Source organism: Rhinolophus hipposideros (genome assembly GCF_964194185.1).
Source record: "Rhinolophus hipposideros genome assembly, chromosome: 11".
NCBI classification, from domain to species: Eukaryota; Metazoa; Chordata; class Mammalia; order Chiroptera; family Rhinolophidae; genus Rhinolophus; species Rhinolophus hipposideros.
Window position 1 is genome coordinate 5,605,589 of NC_138057.1, and position 18,674 is coordinate 5,624,262.

The 18,674-nt window shown below is 46.9% G+C and overlaps 1 protein-coding gene across 1 annotated transcript in view; it reads right to left on the reverse strand.

Moving 5' to 3' along the window:
* Window positions 1–722: 722 nt before the first annotated feature.
* The window catches only part of LOC308504716 (NUT family member 2G-like), a gene marked incomplete at both ends in the record, with an annotated part of 51,138 nt that continues 33,186 nt past the window's right edge, over window positions 723–18,674 (reverse strand). The window contains 7 exons of the mRNA XM_081065904.1: window positions 723–726; window positions 2,065–2,261; window positions 2,787–2,903; window positions 3,166–3,461; window positions 3,919–4,055; window positions 4,288–4,416; window positions 5,102–5,819. Of these exons, the coding sequence (XP_080922030.1) occupies window positions 723–726; window positions 2,065–2,261; window positions 2,787–2,903; window positions 3,166–3,461; window positions 3,919–4,055; window positions 4,288–4,416; window positions 5,102–5,819 (1,598 nt within the window). The remainder of the gene's footprint in view (window positions 727–2,064; window positions 2,262–2,786; window positions 2,904–3,165; window positions 3,462–3,918; window positions 4,056–4,287; window positions 4,417–5,101; window positions 5,820–18,674) is intronic.

Consider the following 18,674-nt stretch of genomic DNA (forward strand, 5'->3'; position numbering starts at 1 on the left):
AGGAATCAGAGCTTAGAACCTGGAGAAGAGGCTTTGGCCCGGAGGAAAGGGTGGTCGGGGTCAGGGTGTGTCCATGTGGGACAGAGAGTCGGTTTGGGGCGTGGACAAGGCCGTTATGGGACACAGTGGGGTGTCCTCCCTGGCTCAGCACCTGTCCCTCACCGTTTGTTCATCTCTCTTACAGCTGGGGTTCAGCTGCCCTGTTCTGAACATGGGCTCTGTACCAGTGCCCACAGCAGGTCAACTGAGGCCTCCCCACCACTCAGCCTGAATCCACAGCACTCAGCCCCAGAGTGCACACACCTCGACCCCCTCCCGCGTTTCCTGCTAGGTGTGCTGTGCTTGTGAAAATAGCTCACAGCTTGTTAGTAGGAACTGTCTTCAATGCGAATATAAATCTGTGTCGGCATCTAGTCACACAAGCGTCTGGCCATTGTTGGGAGGGAAGGCATAGTAGTTGTGGGGTGTCCCTGAAGACACTTGGGCCCTGAACCCAGTCCCCCCATCCCCAGCACATGGGTCTTCCTCCCTGGATTGGATGACATGCTCCCAAGAGAAATCCCTCAAGGGACTTGGTATCCTCCTCGCCCACTGTCATTTCCGGCCTACACACCGTAAGGAGGCGCCCCCTTTCTCTCTTCCCAGTCCACTTCCTCTTGTTCCGTGTTCACTACCTCCACCTCCCTCCATATTCAATCATCCCACTGAGACCAGAGGACGCTTCACCTGCAACGAGGCACAGAGGCAGAGAGCCTGTCCTCTGAGGCCAAGCCTTTTCCTCTCCAATCAGGCCACCCACACAGGAAACCCTGGAAGAGTTGAGGATAGCCCGGCCCCGTTGTCTGACTCCATCCAGGAAGCACAGAGAAGCTCCCTACACACAAGGGCTGACTCTGTTCTGGAAAACTGGTTAATGGCCCAGAGGGATGAAAGCCTCAAAAGCAGGTCCCCATCCCCAGCGGGTTCAGGGTGCAGATGATGATGGGACATCCTTCACCCAGCCTGGTCTTGGGAGTAGGGATGCTGGGAGGGGTTCCTGGTGATTAGAGAGCTGTATGATTCCAGGAGCAGTCTGAAGGAGGTCCTGTCAACCTGGAGGAAGGGACTAGAAGGTCACCTGTGTACCCATAGTGCCCATGACCTTCCACATCCTTCCTTCCTCTCAGGTCCCTCTCCATGGAGCAGCACAGACCCGAGCATGGAGACAGCGGCTCCCAGAACACTTCTCAACAAAACCATCTTTATTCATAATTTACACACAATACCCCAAAGATGCTGCTCTCAACCCACCCCTATCCCCACCCTAATGGTCTGGCTTTCCCACCCTTCCTCCCTCCCTCCCCTGTCAGTGGAATAGCCAGGATCAGCCCTGGAATGAGGAGGAGCTCCTTTGTTTCCTGTAGGGAACAGCCAGGTAACATCTGATCTGGCCCCTCTGGGGGGCTGGCACCAAGGGGACTCCCCAATGCTCCATACTGGCTTCAGTGCAGCATCCTTCTCTTTCCTGTGTCAAAAGGGTTACACTTTCTCTTTTGAGGCTGCAAGGAGCGAACTGGCCCCAGAGCCAAGGCTGGCCTCCCAGAGACCCCAAGGTCTTCATTTGGGAGTAGCATCTTCTCAGCAGGAGCTGGGTCTCCATCCAGAGCACTCTTCCTAGACTTGGCAGCTGAAGGGTCAACTTGGCTGAGGCCTAGTCTCTGACAAGACAGGGACTGGGAAGCTCCATGGGCTCCCTGGCCTCCAGGGAAGACAAGGCCTAAAGCAGAGACAGGACTATGGGGTAGTTGCCAGGGCAGAAGGCTATTCTGAGAGCCTAACAGGAAGGACAAGCTGGGGAGCTCTTCCTCATCCTCACTGGACCAGTCTGCTGGCCTGTGAGTCTCCATAACAGGAGAGGTCTCTCCAGGAATGGAGGCATCCCTGGGTCCCTGCCGTGAGGCAGTGCGCCTGGGACCCTCGGAAGAAGAGGGGGGCCATCGAGGCTGCAGTGGTGAGGATTCTTGACATCCTGAAGACACATCAAAGACTTTGGGCCTAGACAGGTGGGCGTCTGCTCGACAGTGCCTTTGAGGGTCCTTGATGTCAGCCTCTGGTGGGCAGGCCATGTCACTGAACCCCAGCTGGGGGCCACAGTCATGCCTCCTGGCATCTTCACTGGCCTCAGATACAGAAGGACGTGAATCCAATAGGGGTGCACTGTGGCACAGGAGTGCCTGCACACTCTCCTCCTTTTTCAATGTCAGCAATCGTTTCTCTACCAGCTGGAGGGAAGAGGCAGACAATGACTGCTCTGCACACATTTCTGAGAGAAGGAGGACCAGCAGCAGCAGGGCTGATGGGGCAGTGGCATTGGAGAGAGGAGGGTAGTGGGGGACCCTGGGACTCAAATGCAAAGATACACATGTGGTTCTCCTGCCATCGTCCTTTGCCACATTCCCAGCTTTGTGTCCTCCCCTCCTTTTCTGGGTACCTCATCCGCCCCTTCCTATAGTCCTCTCCTTCCTGTCTTCCTGCAAGGCACCCACGCCAGAGCTGGCCCCCTGCACACCATGCCTACAGGCACGAGAGGGGTGGACAGAGTCATTGGGTCCTTCCTGGCCTGGTTACCTGGGTGCTCCCACCCATGGCTCACCTGACGCGACCCCATACCTGGAGTCCCTCCATCCACGTTTCAACCTGGGCCCCTCCCTTTCCAATTCTGCATGTGGTCTCAACCACCTGTAACTAACCTGGCTTACCTGGAGGCCTGTCTCAACTACCTAGGGTCCCTCCCTCTCTTGGCTCACCTGGGCAGGTGTAAGTGCTTCCTCCTGCTCCAATTCATCAGCTAGGGACAAGGGATCCAGCTGTTCTTCTGGGGAAAGCAAGCATGCCAGGAATTGGGGGTGAATGACTGCCTCTACCTGGAACGGAATGAAGGTGTGAGTATCCTTGGTAGGGAGTACTTTGAGTCAGCAGGACCAAGAAGAAAAGTATAAAACCTAGGACCCACCCCATCCTCATGCAGAAGGTGAGTGTTTTACACTGTCATGATCATCACACACACACACACACACACACACACACACTCACACCCAGCCCGCACATAACTCAGGAACCCAGAGCTGGGTGCCAGAGTGCCACTCCCTGGAATCTTCTAGACCCCAGAGCTCTGAGCCAGCCCACCTTGGTGAGAAAGTCTTCCTGGGAACACAGCTCGTCAATGTAGCTCAGGAGACCCGAGGCCGGGTAGGTCCCATCGTCACCCTGCGGCGGCTCCTCTAAGTCTTCTTCCCATTCTCCACTTGGCTCTCCGGTGGCTGAGTGGGCCGACCCCAACAGCTCATCCATGATGTCCATGTACTCTCTCACGGCCTCAGGGGGAATCTCCTCTGGTGCCTTGGTCTCCCGGGGCCGCGGGGATCTGTGTGCTTGCGGGTCAGCAGGATGGGCTCTGGGTATGGCCATGCTGGGAACACACCCTGAGGACGAGCGAAAGGAGGAGGGAGCGTGAGGGCCTGCAGCTTCCACCTCCTGAGCATGAGATGGTGACAGCAGTGGGATAGCAGTGTTTGGGGGATGCTAACATGAGTGCTGTCGGGTCAGGACCACCTGAAGCCCTGTGACTGTGGGAGGGGACAGGACAGCATCGAGGAGAGACACATGTGAGTAAGTGTGGAGCCACAGTTACTCTAAGGTGCCTCCCATGCCACCCTTCTTAGCTGACTTCACGCTGCATCCTGTGACAGCGAGTTGGGAGAGGGGTTACGAAACTTGACCAGGTCCAGACCCCGTGATGGAAAAGGGCACCTGAGACCCTGGCTCCCGTGACTGTTGTGGTTGAGAGAACAATGTCCCCTTGAAGCAAAGGACCGATGTGGGGACAGTGTTCTGCCCTGAGCCCCAGATGCCTTTGGCCATGGGAACTCGGTGCCCTACCTGGCTGCGAGCCCACCAGTGGGACTGGGGGCTCCCAAGGATCAGGCCTTGGTGGGGCAGGGGGAGGCAGGCCCTGCTCCGCCTTCATCCACTGCAACTTCTGAATCTGCATCTCCTCCTCCTCAAACTCCATGAACCTGGGGGGAGAGGAAGGCATGAGCCGGCTGAGAAGGACGCCGGCCCGGAGCCCAGCAAAGGCAGCAGCTGATGGAGGGATGGCAGAGCAAGTGCCTTGACGCTGTGAGGGCCCTGTGCTGGCCGAGACCCCGCCTCCCAACACCCTCTTTGATGAGTACCACCAAAGGGGACCCTGCCTGAAGTCAGCACACCACCGCCCTGCAGCCCTCGGGACCCCAGATGCTGGCTCACTTTTCTGCCATCTCGTAAAAGATCATCCGGTCAAAGTTGCTCGTGTGCTGCCATTCCCGCATGGCCCGCTTCAGTCCGTCCTCCAACGTCATGGTGGGCTTCAGACGGGACAGGGACCGGAGCACTGGGCTGTAAGCCATCAAGGTCAGTCACGGCCTACAGCCCGGCGCCCACCCGCCAGACCCACCCAGCTGTGTAGTGCACCCGGGCCCCCCACAGCATGACTGATGCAGGTGTGGGAGGAGGAGTCTGGGTGTGCAAAGACAAGCCCTCCCACTACTGTCATTGCTGCCTCACAGTCACACCGGCCCGTGAGCCTGGACTTGAGGCTGACTGTGCACTCGCACCCTATAGCAGGGACACTCTGGCTTTGGGAGGTCTTTTCCTCTTCAAGATTGCCCGTTCATACCATAATCACTATCATTAATGCGGCATGGCCTGTACCAGGCAATCTGCGAACACTTCATAGATTAACCCAAGGAGTCTCCTCTGCAGGCCTCTGAATTAAGTAGAATTGTCCCCTTTTATACAAGGGACCAAGGGTGCCGAAGGAAATGCCTCCCACAGTCACAAGTCAAGTAGTAGAAGGAGCTGGACTCAGGCTACTGGGGTCAGTTGAGACACGGCACCTCAGAGGAGGTCATGAACGGGACATGTGATGTGTATTACCAAGGACGTGCCTTCTCAGAGCGTGGACACCACCCTCAGACCTTCCTTGCTTGTCTCAGGATAAGGCACGCTACATGCCCATCCACCGTCCCCTCTATGTGAAAACTCCAGCTGAGCTCCCCGTGCCTCTTCCCAGTGCACTCACATGAGGAAACAGGAAAGAGCTTCTGCATCGGAACTCTGGGGTAGGTGTCTCCAGGCCAGGGCCTTGAAGTACTGCCAACATCGGAAGTTCTCATACACACTCTTGGGGTTACATGAGATGTCCGGCATGGCGTTGGACTGGGAGGTGGCCAGGACACCCTCTCTGGGAGCCCCATTTGGCCATGGCCTAGCACTCACTGGGGAGATGATGGAAGCCAGCTGAGCAGCTGGTGGTGGCGCCTGAGGAGGAAGGCCTGGGGACCAGCTGCCCTGGACAGCCTGGGTGCCCCCAACAGCTGGAGCGAACATAACAGTCTGCACCGCAGAGGCTGTCAAGATTTGGGGTGCAGGACACACAGCACCCCCACAGAGGGCCCCCGGAGCACTGCAGTTGAGTGGGGCCTGAGTAAGGACCAAGGTCTGAGTCTGGGGCGGCTCTGCTCGCCCCACTTCTGATCTGACCTGGCAAATGATGTTGCCAGCCCCAGTCCCTGTGGGGCCATGACTAGCATCTCCTGCCACCGAAGGTGTCCCAGGGAAAGCCGGCAGCACCACGGGCTGGCCAGGAGGAAATGACGGTGTCATGAGGGGTGGCAGGTGCTGCTCCCCGGGTGGCCAGTATGCGGGGCCAGCAGTGGGTGGAGGAAAAGGCAGCGCCAGGAAAGGAGACATAGAAGCACCAGGGCTCATGGTCACTGCCGGTCTGAGCACCGCAGATGCTGTTGAGACAAATAAAGGGGTGAATGGAGTAGAACAGTCAGTAACCAGAACAGAGGCGCTCTGCGTCCCCTTTAGCCACAGGGGAATCAGAGCGATGAGTCTCAACAGGTAAGGACCCTTTGTACGGGGAAGCTGCAGTTTGCAAATGCCCTCGGGTGATTTTCATGCTCCGACCTCAGGTTGAGAATTATTCCACTGGGGAGCTTGCGCCCGTGCACCACGGCTCCCTGACCACTGTCTGCCTAGAAGAAACCACCCCGCCAGCTCTGAGTCTGGGAGCCTCCTAAGAATTCCCTGACCTCTGACCCTGCCAGCCTCAGAGGCTGTCTCCCAAGTCATGAAACTGGGCAGACATCTTCTCTGTGGAAAATGGCCATAGACAGACTCATTAGAAGATAGGGACCTTCTCCAAGGTAAGTTGTAGGCACCCAAAGTGCCTTCGTGAACAGGCAGTGTCTAAAATATTAGAGCCCCATCTCCCCCTCAGTCTTCCTTTTCCAGAGGCTCAATGTAAATCACTCTCCTTCTTCCCTGGCCAAGCACAGAAAACAAAAACACTTGAGGAATGGCTCTCCACAAGGAAGCCCCAGGAGCCCTTCTATATCCCCTAAACACCCCAGTCTAGCCTGAACGCACAACTCAGAACCAACCACAGCAAACACTTAACATGGGACAGATTCTGCCACTCTATGCCCCATGCTCAGTCGCTGCCACCACTTAGCAGCTCTGTGCCCAGGAGAGGGGTCTGCGAATTAGGCGTTGTGTCCCTTAGATTCTGTTATTTCACGACCAGCAATGGCTGCCAAGGATTAGAAAAGGGCCAGGCAATGGAGAGCAGTGGGGCTGTCAGTGGAGGTTTCCAGAGATTTCCATCGCTGCTGTCATGTTAGATTCATCGTGTTACTGCAGACTGTCCATGGCCCTTCCCCTCCCAGCTCCCAACAATGGAAAGTGAAGACACAGTGAACCTGGTGTCACTGGGGCAGAGTTATCTGGGACACATTCCTGTTCAGAGGAACTCATGCAGACCCTATTCAAGGAGAACAAGGTACAATACCACTGCACCTAACTCATCAGGACAGGTGTCATAACACGTTTCATAATAAGATAGATGATCGTCTTCCTGCTTCTAACTACTCTCCTAGCCCCCTTTAAAAAGCAATCCACCTTCACAGATGTTCCACCGGAAAACCTACTACACTCCCCATCCATGAAGTAGTGACATGGAATTAGAGCAAACTCTTATTTCCAAGGTGCAGGGCTGAGGAGACGCAACATGATCAAGTAGGTCTGAAGAACTGATTTACACAGAGGGAGAACAGTTCAGAACAACTCACAGAACACAGCCCCATCTTGATGGAAGTTACACAGTGACCCTGCCCCTGTTGAATCCAAGACAATAGCTACCTGGACTGAGAAGAAGTGAGCTCTGGGCAGGAAAGAGTGAAAATGCTCTGGGCTGCAGCAGTTAGAGTACCTTCCAGCCTGGCTCTGGGCGAGGACATTTCACTGTAGACCGGGCCACAGGCAGCCCCACTGGACAAGTCTCCGGCTAAGATCACCTCTCCCCACTTCCCCATTCGATCTAGTGTGCTCCGTTCACAGCCCTTAGAAAGCTATTGTGGGGCAAGCTCCAGCTGCCTGAAGAACATGACACAGAGCTCGGCTTTCCCCGTGACCCTCCCGGTGCCACCAGCACGACATCACCCATTACGCCCTACAGACGCATGTCCAAGTGGCTTGTCTCCCCTCTAGAAGGAATCAGTGTGTGCGCTGCCGTCCTTTCTCCATACCAGGTGTTTCCCCCAAGTTGTCCTGATCCACCTCTTAGGAGCCCTGCTGTCCATTGCCGTCTGTCACAGGTTTCCACTGGCTCCCAGCCTCCCCAGGTGACGTGCCCTGTCCAGTGCTAACCCCTTCCTCTACTCAGTCCAAACTGTTTCACCAACCCAAACTATGTCACATCTGTATCCCAACCATTTGAGGGATGATAGGATCTCTAAACATGCTCCCCTTCACCTACAGGCTTACCTCGCTTTGACGTCATCCCCGCAGGCTGAGACACTGACCGCACTCCACAATCAAAAAAGTCAAGTCCAAGATCCAGAGAGAGTGACCTGCTCCAGCAGATGCTCAGCATCCAAATGAAGGAGGGAAAAGTTTGAATTTAAACAGTAGAATGTGGGGCTCAAGACATTCTGCAGTGGGGGAGGGGCAAGGGAAGTGGGCCTGGGTGGGGGTGGGGAGACATTCCATGAAGGGCTCTGGCAGGTAGGCAAGAACCAGAAGCACCTTTCAAATTGTACGGTGGCAATACAATTGGTGCGTGCCTCTTGAGGCTATTTATGCGTTGTTTTTGTAGAGTCAGAGCACCGATGTTTTACTAGATGTTCTTTTTCTTTCAATTCTTTGTCCATCATCCTCCTGGTAGTTTTGTGTCCCTCAACATGCTTTCTACCTGGCTCTCGGCTTCTTTCAACACAGGCTACACTTTCTGAACAAAATTCACAACACATTGTCTGATAAATCCTGGGGTACTGATGGCCACATGGAGCCCAGTGTTTGAAAGTAGGATTGACTCAGCAGACCCTGCATGTTGGGTAGCTGGGGGCACATCATTCTTTGGAAAGGAGTCCTGTGGCCCCAAGTGGCGATCCGTGCTGGAAGCTCTGCAGACCCCAGCAGGCCCAGCCTTACTAACCATCCCTTTTGCTCCAGTCCACCAGAGTCAGGCCAAGACCCGAAATCACTCCTTTTTGTTTTTCAGAGTACCGTATCGTTAAATGTTTAATTTTTTATCATTTACATGATTTTAACGTAATGTTTTAAATAAGTAAAGCTTTTGCATACTTCACAGTCAAATTGTGCAAAATGGAAAAGGCAGTGACGAGTTTTCCTCTTTCCCTTTCCCCCGGCAACACAGACTTCTTTCCCACAGCATGCCAGTGTTATCTGTTTCGTTTAAATCTTTCCAGAGATGTATTATGTGACGAAAAGCAAATGCAACCTATTTTCAGTTTTTAAAATGCTCTCACTTTTTTTCAGGAAAAAGATCGATGTATGTTCTGATATATTTGCAGGTACTTATAATGATTGTCTTTCTACTGGTAATGTGGCTCCTCTATTTATTTCTGGAGGCTAGATTCCTAGAACAAGAAGTTCTCCAGTCCCTTAAAATTCACACTACCTGAAAGGATAGTTGGCCACATGTAGAACATAATGAATGCCAAGTGAATTCGAATTTCAGATATACATTGGGTGTATATTAGGGTGATTGTGTCCCATGCAATATTTTTTACATACTCTTACTGCAAATTTCTTTGCTGTTTTTCTGAAACAGGGATCCTGTGTTTTATCTGGCATGTCTACAAAAAAGTAATATATTAAGCTATTATGAGTTACTCACCCCTGTACAGAGCGCCAAGAGTGCATCGTAGCTCTATGCAAAACACAATTGCACGCACTCTTGTTTCTACATGCTCTTTGGTTGATTATGAAATTCGGAAGAGCCGTCATACAGCACTGAATGTCTATGCTTAGTGTGGGTAAGGACAGAAGTAAAGGATGGGAAGGCAGAAAATCTTCCTGAGCCCCACGCTAATGGGGCTTAACATCTTAAGGTTCTGGTGTTCCTAGTGTTAAAAACCCACTACACATGACATGAATATGCACGTGACACAAAGGCAGAGTGCTGTCTTCCATGTGCAATCACCATTCACACAAACCTGCTTCCATCCAAGTCGTAGCTCCCAAGCCTGAGCATGAAAGCACCGTTGATGCGCTTCTGAATTTCCTCTACGCATCATAGACCCTGGCTCTCTGGAATCGAGGCCCATCATCGCATGGGATCCCATCCTCATATGATGCAGGGTAGCACCCCTTTAGTAACACTTGTTTCTCATTTTCATATTGTTTGTAAGTGTGAGTTTATCCCTGTGTAAATGATATAAAAGAGCATTTGTGTTTTGTGTTGTGACAGGAAAGGATTGTCAGGAAATCGGTCAAGGGAGACCAGGGGTGACATCTTCAGGGGATTGTAACCAAACCTTTGGGAGACAAGCTTCATTCCCTGCTGTAGCAGCAGAATTCCTACTGATGGTAGGGCATTGGAGAAGGGAAGAGAGGTTTAGAAGGACTGTTCCACACCGTGAGCGTTCACCAAGAAGAACTACTATTGGCGCTTAAGAAGTTTCTTGCCCCCTGCAAGGAAAAATTGTCTCGAGAGAAGATGAGGTGAGAGCCATTCAAGCGAAATCACAGTGAACTGCATTTCGGGGAAAAAAAAAAATCTTGTTGGAGATTGAAAAGAATAAACAACTTGAATATATTTCTCAGGACTTGAGCTTTTATCATCGGGAATTCTGACATAATGTTTACCTAGTAACTTCTTATTAGAGGTATGGTAAGGCAACAGATTGTTCTCAGGTACTCACTCACTCAAGAAAGGGAGGCTTCCCTGTTGCTTCCTCCCCTTGTCTAGTCAGTCAATCAATTATTTACAAGATTCTCACTCATGGCTCTGATAGGATTTGAATGAGTGTACTCAGGGTCACTGACAAAAATTGTGTCGGGGAAAAATCATCCGGTTCCAGTACTGCGATTCCTTATGTACTACGTGAAAGTCCTAGAGCCAAGAAGAAGATGTAATAGGTTATCTCAAATGGAATTTGGGAAGACTGGTCATGCAAGGGGGTAGTTAAATGTGCTTTGGACCCTGATCTCTGAGTATTCTAGCAGCAAGGTCAAGGGCTGGCATTTAATGCTGATAAAAAACATCTCTGAATATGAATCACAGGCCTCAGGCGATAGATGATCTTCCATCCAAACATGGAACATTGGAGGTACAGTGAGATACCATGTTTGTGTCTTGTGGAGTTTTCAGTCTGTGCACTAGGAGAAGCTTAGTGCTGTTAGGTGTGAGTTTTCCATTGAGTTATGCTATGAAGTGAGAAATGCTCTAATCTTGCCAATGACCAGAAAGACAATCTGAAATTTCTTTGGAAAGTATTATAAACTCAAGTTGGCAAGTTGATTGGGTTAATATATGCAAAATAAAACAAAAAACCCGAAGGAGGGCAAAATTGTCCCCACTCTGCCTGCTAACGTCCACTGAAACTGGCCCAGACTGTTCATTCTTGATCAATGTTACAATAAAAACCTTGCAAAGGAAACATCTGTGAATCAACATTTATTGAAAACCCTCCAGATACTAAAGGAATACACGAAGGAAAACATTCTAATACAGTAAATGCGTTTGGGAAAACTCTAGGGATGGAGTCAGGGGTGAGTATGTCTCAGAGTGTTTCCCAGGTCTAAAATTCTTTGCCAGAATTGTTTAATGGAACCTTCCGACTTGCTAGGGAAAAGGACCTACTAATTTAGAAACCACCGAAATGCAGTCCAAAGCGCGCGATAGCACTTGCCTCAATTCGAGGATAGGTACTTTAGGTAGAGCTCTCCACAACTCTTTCAGGAGGCTAGTATCTAAGGGCATGGATTGCAAGTTTGCAATTTTAAGGACGGAAGCGCTCAGTTCACACGCGGTGGTTTAGGGATGTCCAAGCACAGTTGTGAGGAGGGCACGCGTCCCGAGAAGCTTCACGGGGCACCCAGCACCTCCCTTTCTTTCCTCTCCTGCAGGGACAGTGGAGGCCAGTTCCTGCTTCGCCTCGCGCCGGGACGCACACGCACGGCCCCTGGAGCCGGGCTCTTGCGGGCGTGGACTGCTGTCCTGCAACAGCTCCCAGGGTCCGTTGCTGAGGCTCGCGGTGGCAGATGCGCATGCGTACCCGGTTGGGCGTGGGCCCAACGGCCTTCCTGGCTCCAGGCGGTGCCTCGCATGTCGGCCTCCAGAGTCAGTTATGTAAATATGGAGGTAAGGGATGGCCGCACTCTGCACCCCGCAGGTATCGCTGCTCTTCACTGCTGTTCAGGCTGTGGGCTATTTGCCTCCCGGGTCTGTGTGGGGTGATGCCCCCCATTGTGGGTTCATGGCCCCACAGGGCTCACTCCGGGTGCTGTTTACCCCAGGGAATTGGCATCACTGGGGACCGGTTTAGTGATTGCGGGGCCTGCAGTGGAGGCTGGTCATGCGTGTGAGCTTTCATACTCTGTGAGGGTCATTCTGTGTCTCCCACATTCTGAGTAATACAAGAGCGAAGGGGCAGGTCTTCCCAATTTGAAAATTGTCATCAAGAGTAAGATGACAAGAGTAGCTCTGGTCATTGAGAATGAGTGGAAATGAGTGAAGCTCTCCTGCAATTTCTCATAGTTTTGTTACTGGCGCAGGGGTCCTCACCTCTGTCAGGATAGAAATCAGAGTGACTGAACCAGTTTTGCAGAGAGAAAGGTTTATTGAACCGTAATGTTGATGCACCAAGGTATTACACTGCCCAGGGGAATGCATGTGGCTCCCCCAGCCTTGCAGGCATGGTGGTTTTAAAGGCTCTCAGGGTTGGAGGCCACCCCTTCTTCTTTCCTTTTTTCCTCCCCAAAGTATGTTGAGATGGGTCCTCCACTGCTCCTTCGCAGTGTACATGCATGCTACTACATGAGTTACATCTCTTTGCCTTCTTAAATTACCCCTAGGGGAGTATTTTTTAATATGAAAATAAAGAAAAGTTTACAAAAGGACAGTTTTTTTAACTAATGTGCATGCATGACTTTAGGAACTTTCCCAGGGCCTGCTTACCTCTGCTGCAATTATGGTTCTGTCGGTTTATTGTTTCTTATTGGCAGGACGATGTGGCTCAAGGTTCAGCTGCACGTTCAGGCAATGTGACTACCCTATGTGACTACTGACTACAGTTTCACTAATGCCTTCTTTCCTAACATGAAAATATCAGCCAACAATTTTGTTCAAACTTCACCCTCTTTTTTAAATTTCACTCTAATAATAATGAGCTTTCTGTCAAATTACAATGGAATTGCAAGCATAGGTTGTTTACTGATGCAAGAGTTCAGCAAAAATCAACAAGATTAGTATCCACACTCCCTTTAGAGTGAGCTGATATTAGATTAAGTCTTTGCCAGCATACCGTGGCAGGTGCATTTGGTGCTGAATGTGGTTTTTGTTTGTATACTGGGGGAGAGAAGATGTGTGTGTGTGTGTGTGTGTGTGTGTGTGTGTGTGTATGTGTGTTCATGGGTTGGGTTTCAGTGTGTGTATTTAAGGTTAAATTTTGTGCATGTTTTTGGAGATGGGGAAATTGTGTGTGTTGTGTGTATCTAGAAATGTGATGTTGTACTGTGTATTTGTGGATCTCCTTGCATTGTAGGACTTTATGGGCAGTGGGTGGTTTTGTGCATGTCATTATTTTGGAGTCTGTTAGGACTGTGTTTACATGATCCTAGTTTGAAGATTTATTTGTGTATTTATAGAGTTGGCGGGAATCTGTTAAGTGTATTTGTATGTGTGGGTAGTTGATGTCTGTGGATATTTGGGGGAAGTGTAAGTAATGAGTGGATTTTTGTGAGACTGAGTGGGGTTGAGTTTATTTAGATGATCTGAGATTAATTCAGATATACGCAAGGTGTTATGTTTATGCATTTGTAATTTAGGACTTTGCGTGTGTGTGTGTGTGTGTGTGTGTGTGTTTTCTGAATGTTAGAAATTTGTGTGCCCAATGGTGGTTTTGGAAGGTTTAGCTGCATGTGTATATTGGCAATGTTGGAAAAAGTGCTTGTGTATATTATTTTTGATGTAGGATCATGTTTTTTGCATATTTTTGAAATGTGGAGGGAGCCTTTGTACTTGTTCAGGGCATGCTATGTGATTATATGTGTTTTGGTGATTTTCAGGAATATTGAGTATATTTGGGTGTGTGAGGGCAAGGTGTACAACTAGTTTATGGGACTGGTGGCATGTCACATATGTGCAGGTGATTGGTGGTGTGAGGTTTATATGAATCTGTATTCTGAAAGATGGTTGGGTTATTTCATTGTGAATATTTGGGAATGTGAGATTATGTACTCGTAATGTACAGGTAGCATGAAGTTTTATGTGTATTTGGGGTGTAGGGTGGTATGCTTCCATATTTGTAGTGTGTGCTGGGTAACTGTGGGTACATTTGGGGCTTGTGGTGAGAAACGTATATTGAGTTTATGTGTATGTGTTCAAGATGCACAGCAGATTGGATAAATATTTTCTAGGGCATGTGTATAATTTGGGATTTGGAAGGGGTTTATGCGTATTTATATATGATCTACTGGAGATGTTTCCTTGTGTCTTAGGAGTGTATACTGCTTTGGGTGTACGTGCAGCAGTGCGTGGGTGAATTACATAAGTTTGTTCATAAGGTTTGGGATTGTCAGCAATGGTCCAAGTGATTTCCTTTGGAGAATGCTAGAGTTTTTGTATGTGTTTGGGAATGATGGGGATTGTGGTGGTAATGTATTCTGGTTTTTGAGTTTTGTGTGTATCTGAGTGTGAGGGCTATGTATGCATGGATAGTTTGTGAGTGTGTGCATAAGGGCTTTGTATGTGTATTAAAGGGTTTAGTGATACTTTTGTGTCACTTCTGGGATGCAGTGGTTGATTAACTTGGAGGGACTGCTTGTGTGTGTATTTTCAATGTGTGTGGGGTAGTCTGGTTAAGTTAGGTTGTTTGTATCTGTGTATGTATTTGGATATACAGGGTTTATGGTGTGTGTGCTCTGGGAGATGGGAGAGGTTGAATGTGTATATTTGGAAACAGACAGGATGTGTAGGTTTGTGTGTTCAGGAATTGTGGAGTGTGTATATTTTAGGTTTATGGAATTATGTGTGGGTATTTTTGGGAGTGGATCATTAAACAACTGTAGAATTGTTTTTGAGGGTCTGTGTGTCTGTAGGATATTCATTGTGAACATATGGGTAGTGTGTTGGTTGTACATGTTTGTATTCAAACACATTTTGCATATATATATAGTTGTATATGTGACTTATGAGTATTCAGGATGAGAAGGGTTTTGTCTAAAACTCTAGGTAGTATGAGGTAGATTGTATGTGTATTCAGGTTGCAAGTAGCAGTGTGTTTGGTGTATATGAAAGATTGTATGCTTTGAGATATGTTCTGGAGATAGGTAGTATGGTTTTGTTTGTATATTTGGGGTGAGAGTTGAGGGTGTTATTTGGATTGCAATTGAATTATGTGCACATATTCATATGAAGGGGTGTACCAAGAACTAGCAGTGCCTTCTCATGCAGAATTTGCTGTGCGCTAAAATCAGGTGGGCTACAGTTTTGTTTTTTCTTTTGATTTTTTGTTTTTTTCATCTTTATTGAGAAATAATTGACATACAATATTGTATAAGTTTAGGGTCTGCAATATGATGATTTGATATACATATATATTGCAAAATGATTACCACAAGAGGGTTAATTAATACTTCCCTCCCCTCACCTTTTGTGTGTGGTTAGAGTATTTAAGATGTTGCTAGATAGGAAGGGGGTGAGGGTGGGAAAGAAGGTGAAGAGATTAGAAAGTGCAAATTAGTAGTCACAATATAGTCATGAGACTATGAAATACAGTATGAGGAATATAATCAACAATGTTGTAAAGATTATGTAGAGTGCCAGATGGACTTATCAAGGGGATAACTTCATAGACTGTGTAGAAGCCTGACCAATGCTCTGTATATCTGAAGCTCAAGTAAAATAATATGTAATGTCAACTATAATTATATATAATATATATATATATGTGTGTATTGTGTATATAATATACGTATATATATATATATAAATACACACACACACACACATATACACACACGGTGCCAAAAAAATGTATACACATTTTAAGAAAGGAAAAAACTATTAAAATTATGCTGATGGTAACCACTTTCAGCACCTCTTGTAATTGCAGAAGTCAAACATGACTTATATTCATCTTTTGTTAATGGTATATATTATTACAATTTTAATACAGTTTTTTCCTTTCTTAAAATGTGTATACATTTTACTGGCACTGTCTGTGTATACGAGTGTGTGTGGGTGGGTGAGTGTACGTCCACACACACACACACACATAGACACACACACACACGTACACACACAAGAGGTCTGACAATTAAGTTCACGAACTTATTGCAATGATGTTGCTAACCTTTCTTTGATATCAGAGGGGTTATTCATTATGAATTTCTACCAACTGGACAAACAATTAATCAAGTTTACTATTTGGAAGTGCTGAAAAGTCTGTGTGAAAATATTGGACAAAATGACCTGAACTTTTTGCCAACCATTCATGGCTCTTGCATCACGACAATGTACCGGTTCACACGGCACTGTCTGTGAGGGAGTTTTTAGCCAGTAAACAAATAACTGTATTGGAACACCCTCCCTACTCACCTGATCTGGCCCCCAATGACTTGTTTCTTTACCTGAAGATAAAGGAAATATTGAAAGGAAGACATTTTGATGACATTCTGGACATCAAGGATGATATGAAAACAGCTCTGATGGCCATTCCAGAAAGTTCCAAAATTGCTTTGAAGGGTGGACTAAGTAAGCACTGGCGTCGGTGCATAGCTTCCCAAGGGGAGTACTTGGAAGGTGACCATAGTGATATTCAGCAATGAGGTATGTAGCACTTTTTTAAGATGAGTTCACGAACTTAATTGTCTGATCTCATATATATATATATATACATATATGTATATATATATATATGTATATGTGTATACATTTAAAAAAAATTTTTTTTACAGGATGTGGAGTATAGCATAGGGAAGATAGTCAATGGTATTGTAACAAGTATATATGATGTCAGAGGGGTAATAGACTGGCAGGGGCATATTGTAAATGTCTAATTATTACGTTGCTTTGTACACCTGAAACTAATAAAGAAAAGAAAGAAAAAAATCTACTCTTAGCAACTTTCAAGTATATAATACAATATAGTTAACTATAATCGTAATGCTGTAAATTAGATTCCCAGAACTTAAATTTATCTTATAAGTAGAAGTTGGCACTGTTTGACCAACAGCTCCCCATGTCCCCTAGCCCCTAGCAACCACCACTCTGTGTTTCTATGAGTTGGGTATTTTACGTTCCCCATATGAGTGATATCAAGTATTTGTCTTTCTGTCTGACTTCGTAGCTTAATGCCCTTGAGGTCCATCCATGTTGTCACGAAATCATGAAATAGCATGAATACCTTCCTTCTCATGGCCACATAATTTTCCATTATATATGAGGTGTGATCACAAAATACAGTGAATGTTTAAATAAAATTTATTTAAATTTATTAGGGTGACATTGGTAAGTAAAATTGTATAGGTTTCAAGTGTACATGTCTATAATACGTCATCTATGTGTTGCATTGTGTATTCACCACCCAGAGTTAGTTCTCCTTCCATCACCATATATTTGATCCCCTTTTCCCTTTTCTAGCACCTTCCCTCCTCTCTTACCCTCTGGTAACTACTGCAGTGTTGTCTGTGTCTATGCGTTTTTGTTTCTTTCTTTGTTTGTCTTGTTCCTTTGTTGCTTTCAGTTTGTATCCTACATATGAGTGAAGTCATATGGTTCTTGACTTTTTCTGTCTTATTTTGCATAGCATAATAATTTCAAGATCCATCCATGTTGTCACAAATGGCAGTATTTCATCTGTGCTTATGGCCATGTAGTATTCCATTGCATATATGTACCACATCTTCTTTATCCAGTCATCTGTTGAAGGACACTGATTATCTCCATATCTTGGCCACTGTAAACAACGCTGCAATGACATAGGAGTACATATATTTTCTGGATAAATATTTTCAGATTTTGGGGGTAGATACCCACAAAAGGGATTGCTGGGTCATATGGTAATTCTATGCTTAATTTTTTGAGGACCCTCCGTACTGTTTTTCCATAGTGGCTATACCAATTTACATTCCAGCAGCAGTGTATTGGGGTTCCTTTTTCTCCGAAACCTCTCCAACACTTGTTATTTCTTGTTATTACTTGTTGATAACAGCCATTTTAACAGGTGTGAGGTAGTAGCTGTTGTGGTTTTGATTGGCATTTCCCTAATAGCTAGTGAAGCTGAGCATCTTTTCATATACCTGTTGGCCATTTGTATGTTTTCTTGGAAGAAATGTCTGTTCAGGTCCTCTCTCCATGTTTTAATTGGATTGTTTTTTGGTTTTTTTCTGGGGTTTTTGTTTGTTTGTTTTATAGTTGAGTTAAATGAGTTCTCTATATATTTTGGATCATTGCCCCTTATCAGAGGTGTTTGCAAATATCTTCTCCCATTCAGTTGATTGCCTCTGTGTTTTGTTGATGGTTTCTTTTGCTGTGCAGAAGCTTTTTATTTTGATATAGTCCATTCATTTATTTTAGATTCCCTTCATTTTGAGGTCAAATTCATAAAATCCTCTCTAAACCCAAGGTCCATAAATTTTGTACCTATGCTCTCTTCTATTCAATTCATTGTTTTGGGTTTTATATTTAGATCTTTGATCCACTTTGAGTTAATTTTGGGTATGGTGACAGATAACAGTCTAGTTTCATTCTTTTGCATATGGCTTTTCAATTTTCCCAGTACCATTTATTGAAGATAAAATTTCTTTTCTCCATTGTATATTTTTGGGATTCTTTGTCAAAAATCATCTTCTCATATATACATGGGTTTATTTTTGTGTTCTCAATTCTGTTCCATTGGTCTGCATGTCTGTTTTTCTGCCGATACCGTAATGTTTTGATTATTGTCATTTTGAAGTATAATTTGAAGTCACAGAATGTGATACCTCTGGCCTAAGTCTTTATTCTCAGGATTGCTCTGGCTATTTGGGGTCTTTTGTGATTCCATACAAATCTGATTTTTTTTGTTGTTCTATTTCTTTGAGAAAATGCCATTGGGATTTTGATGGGGATTGCATTA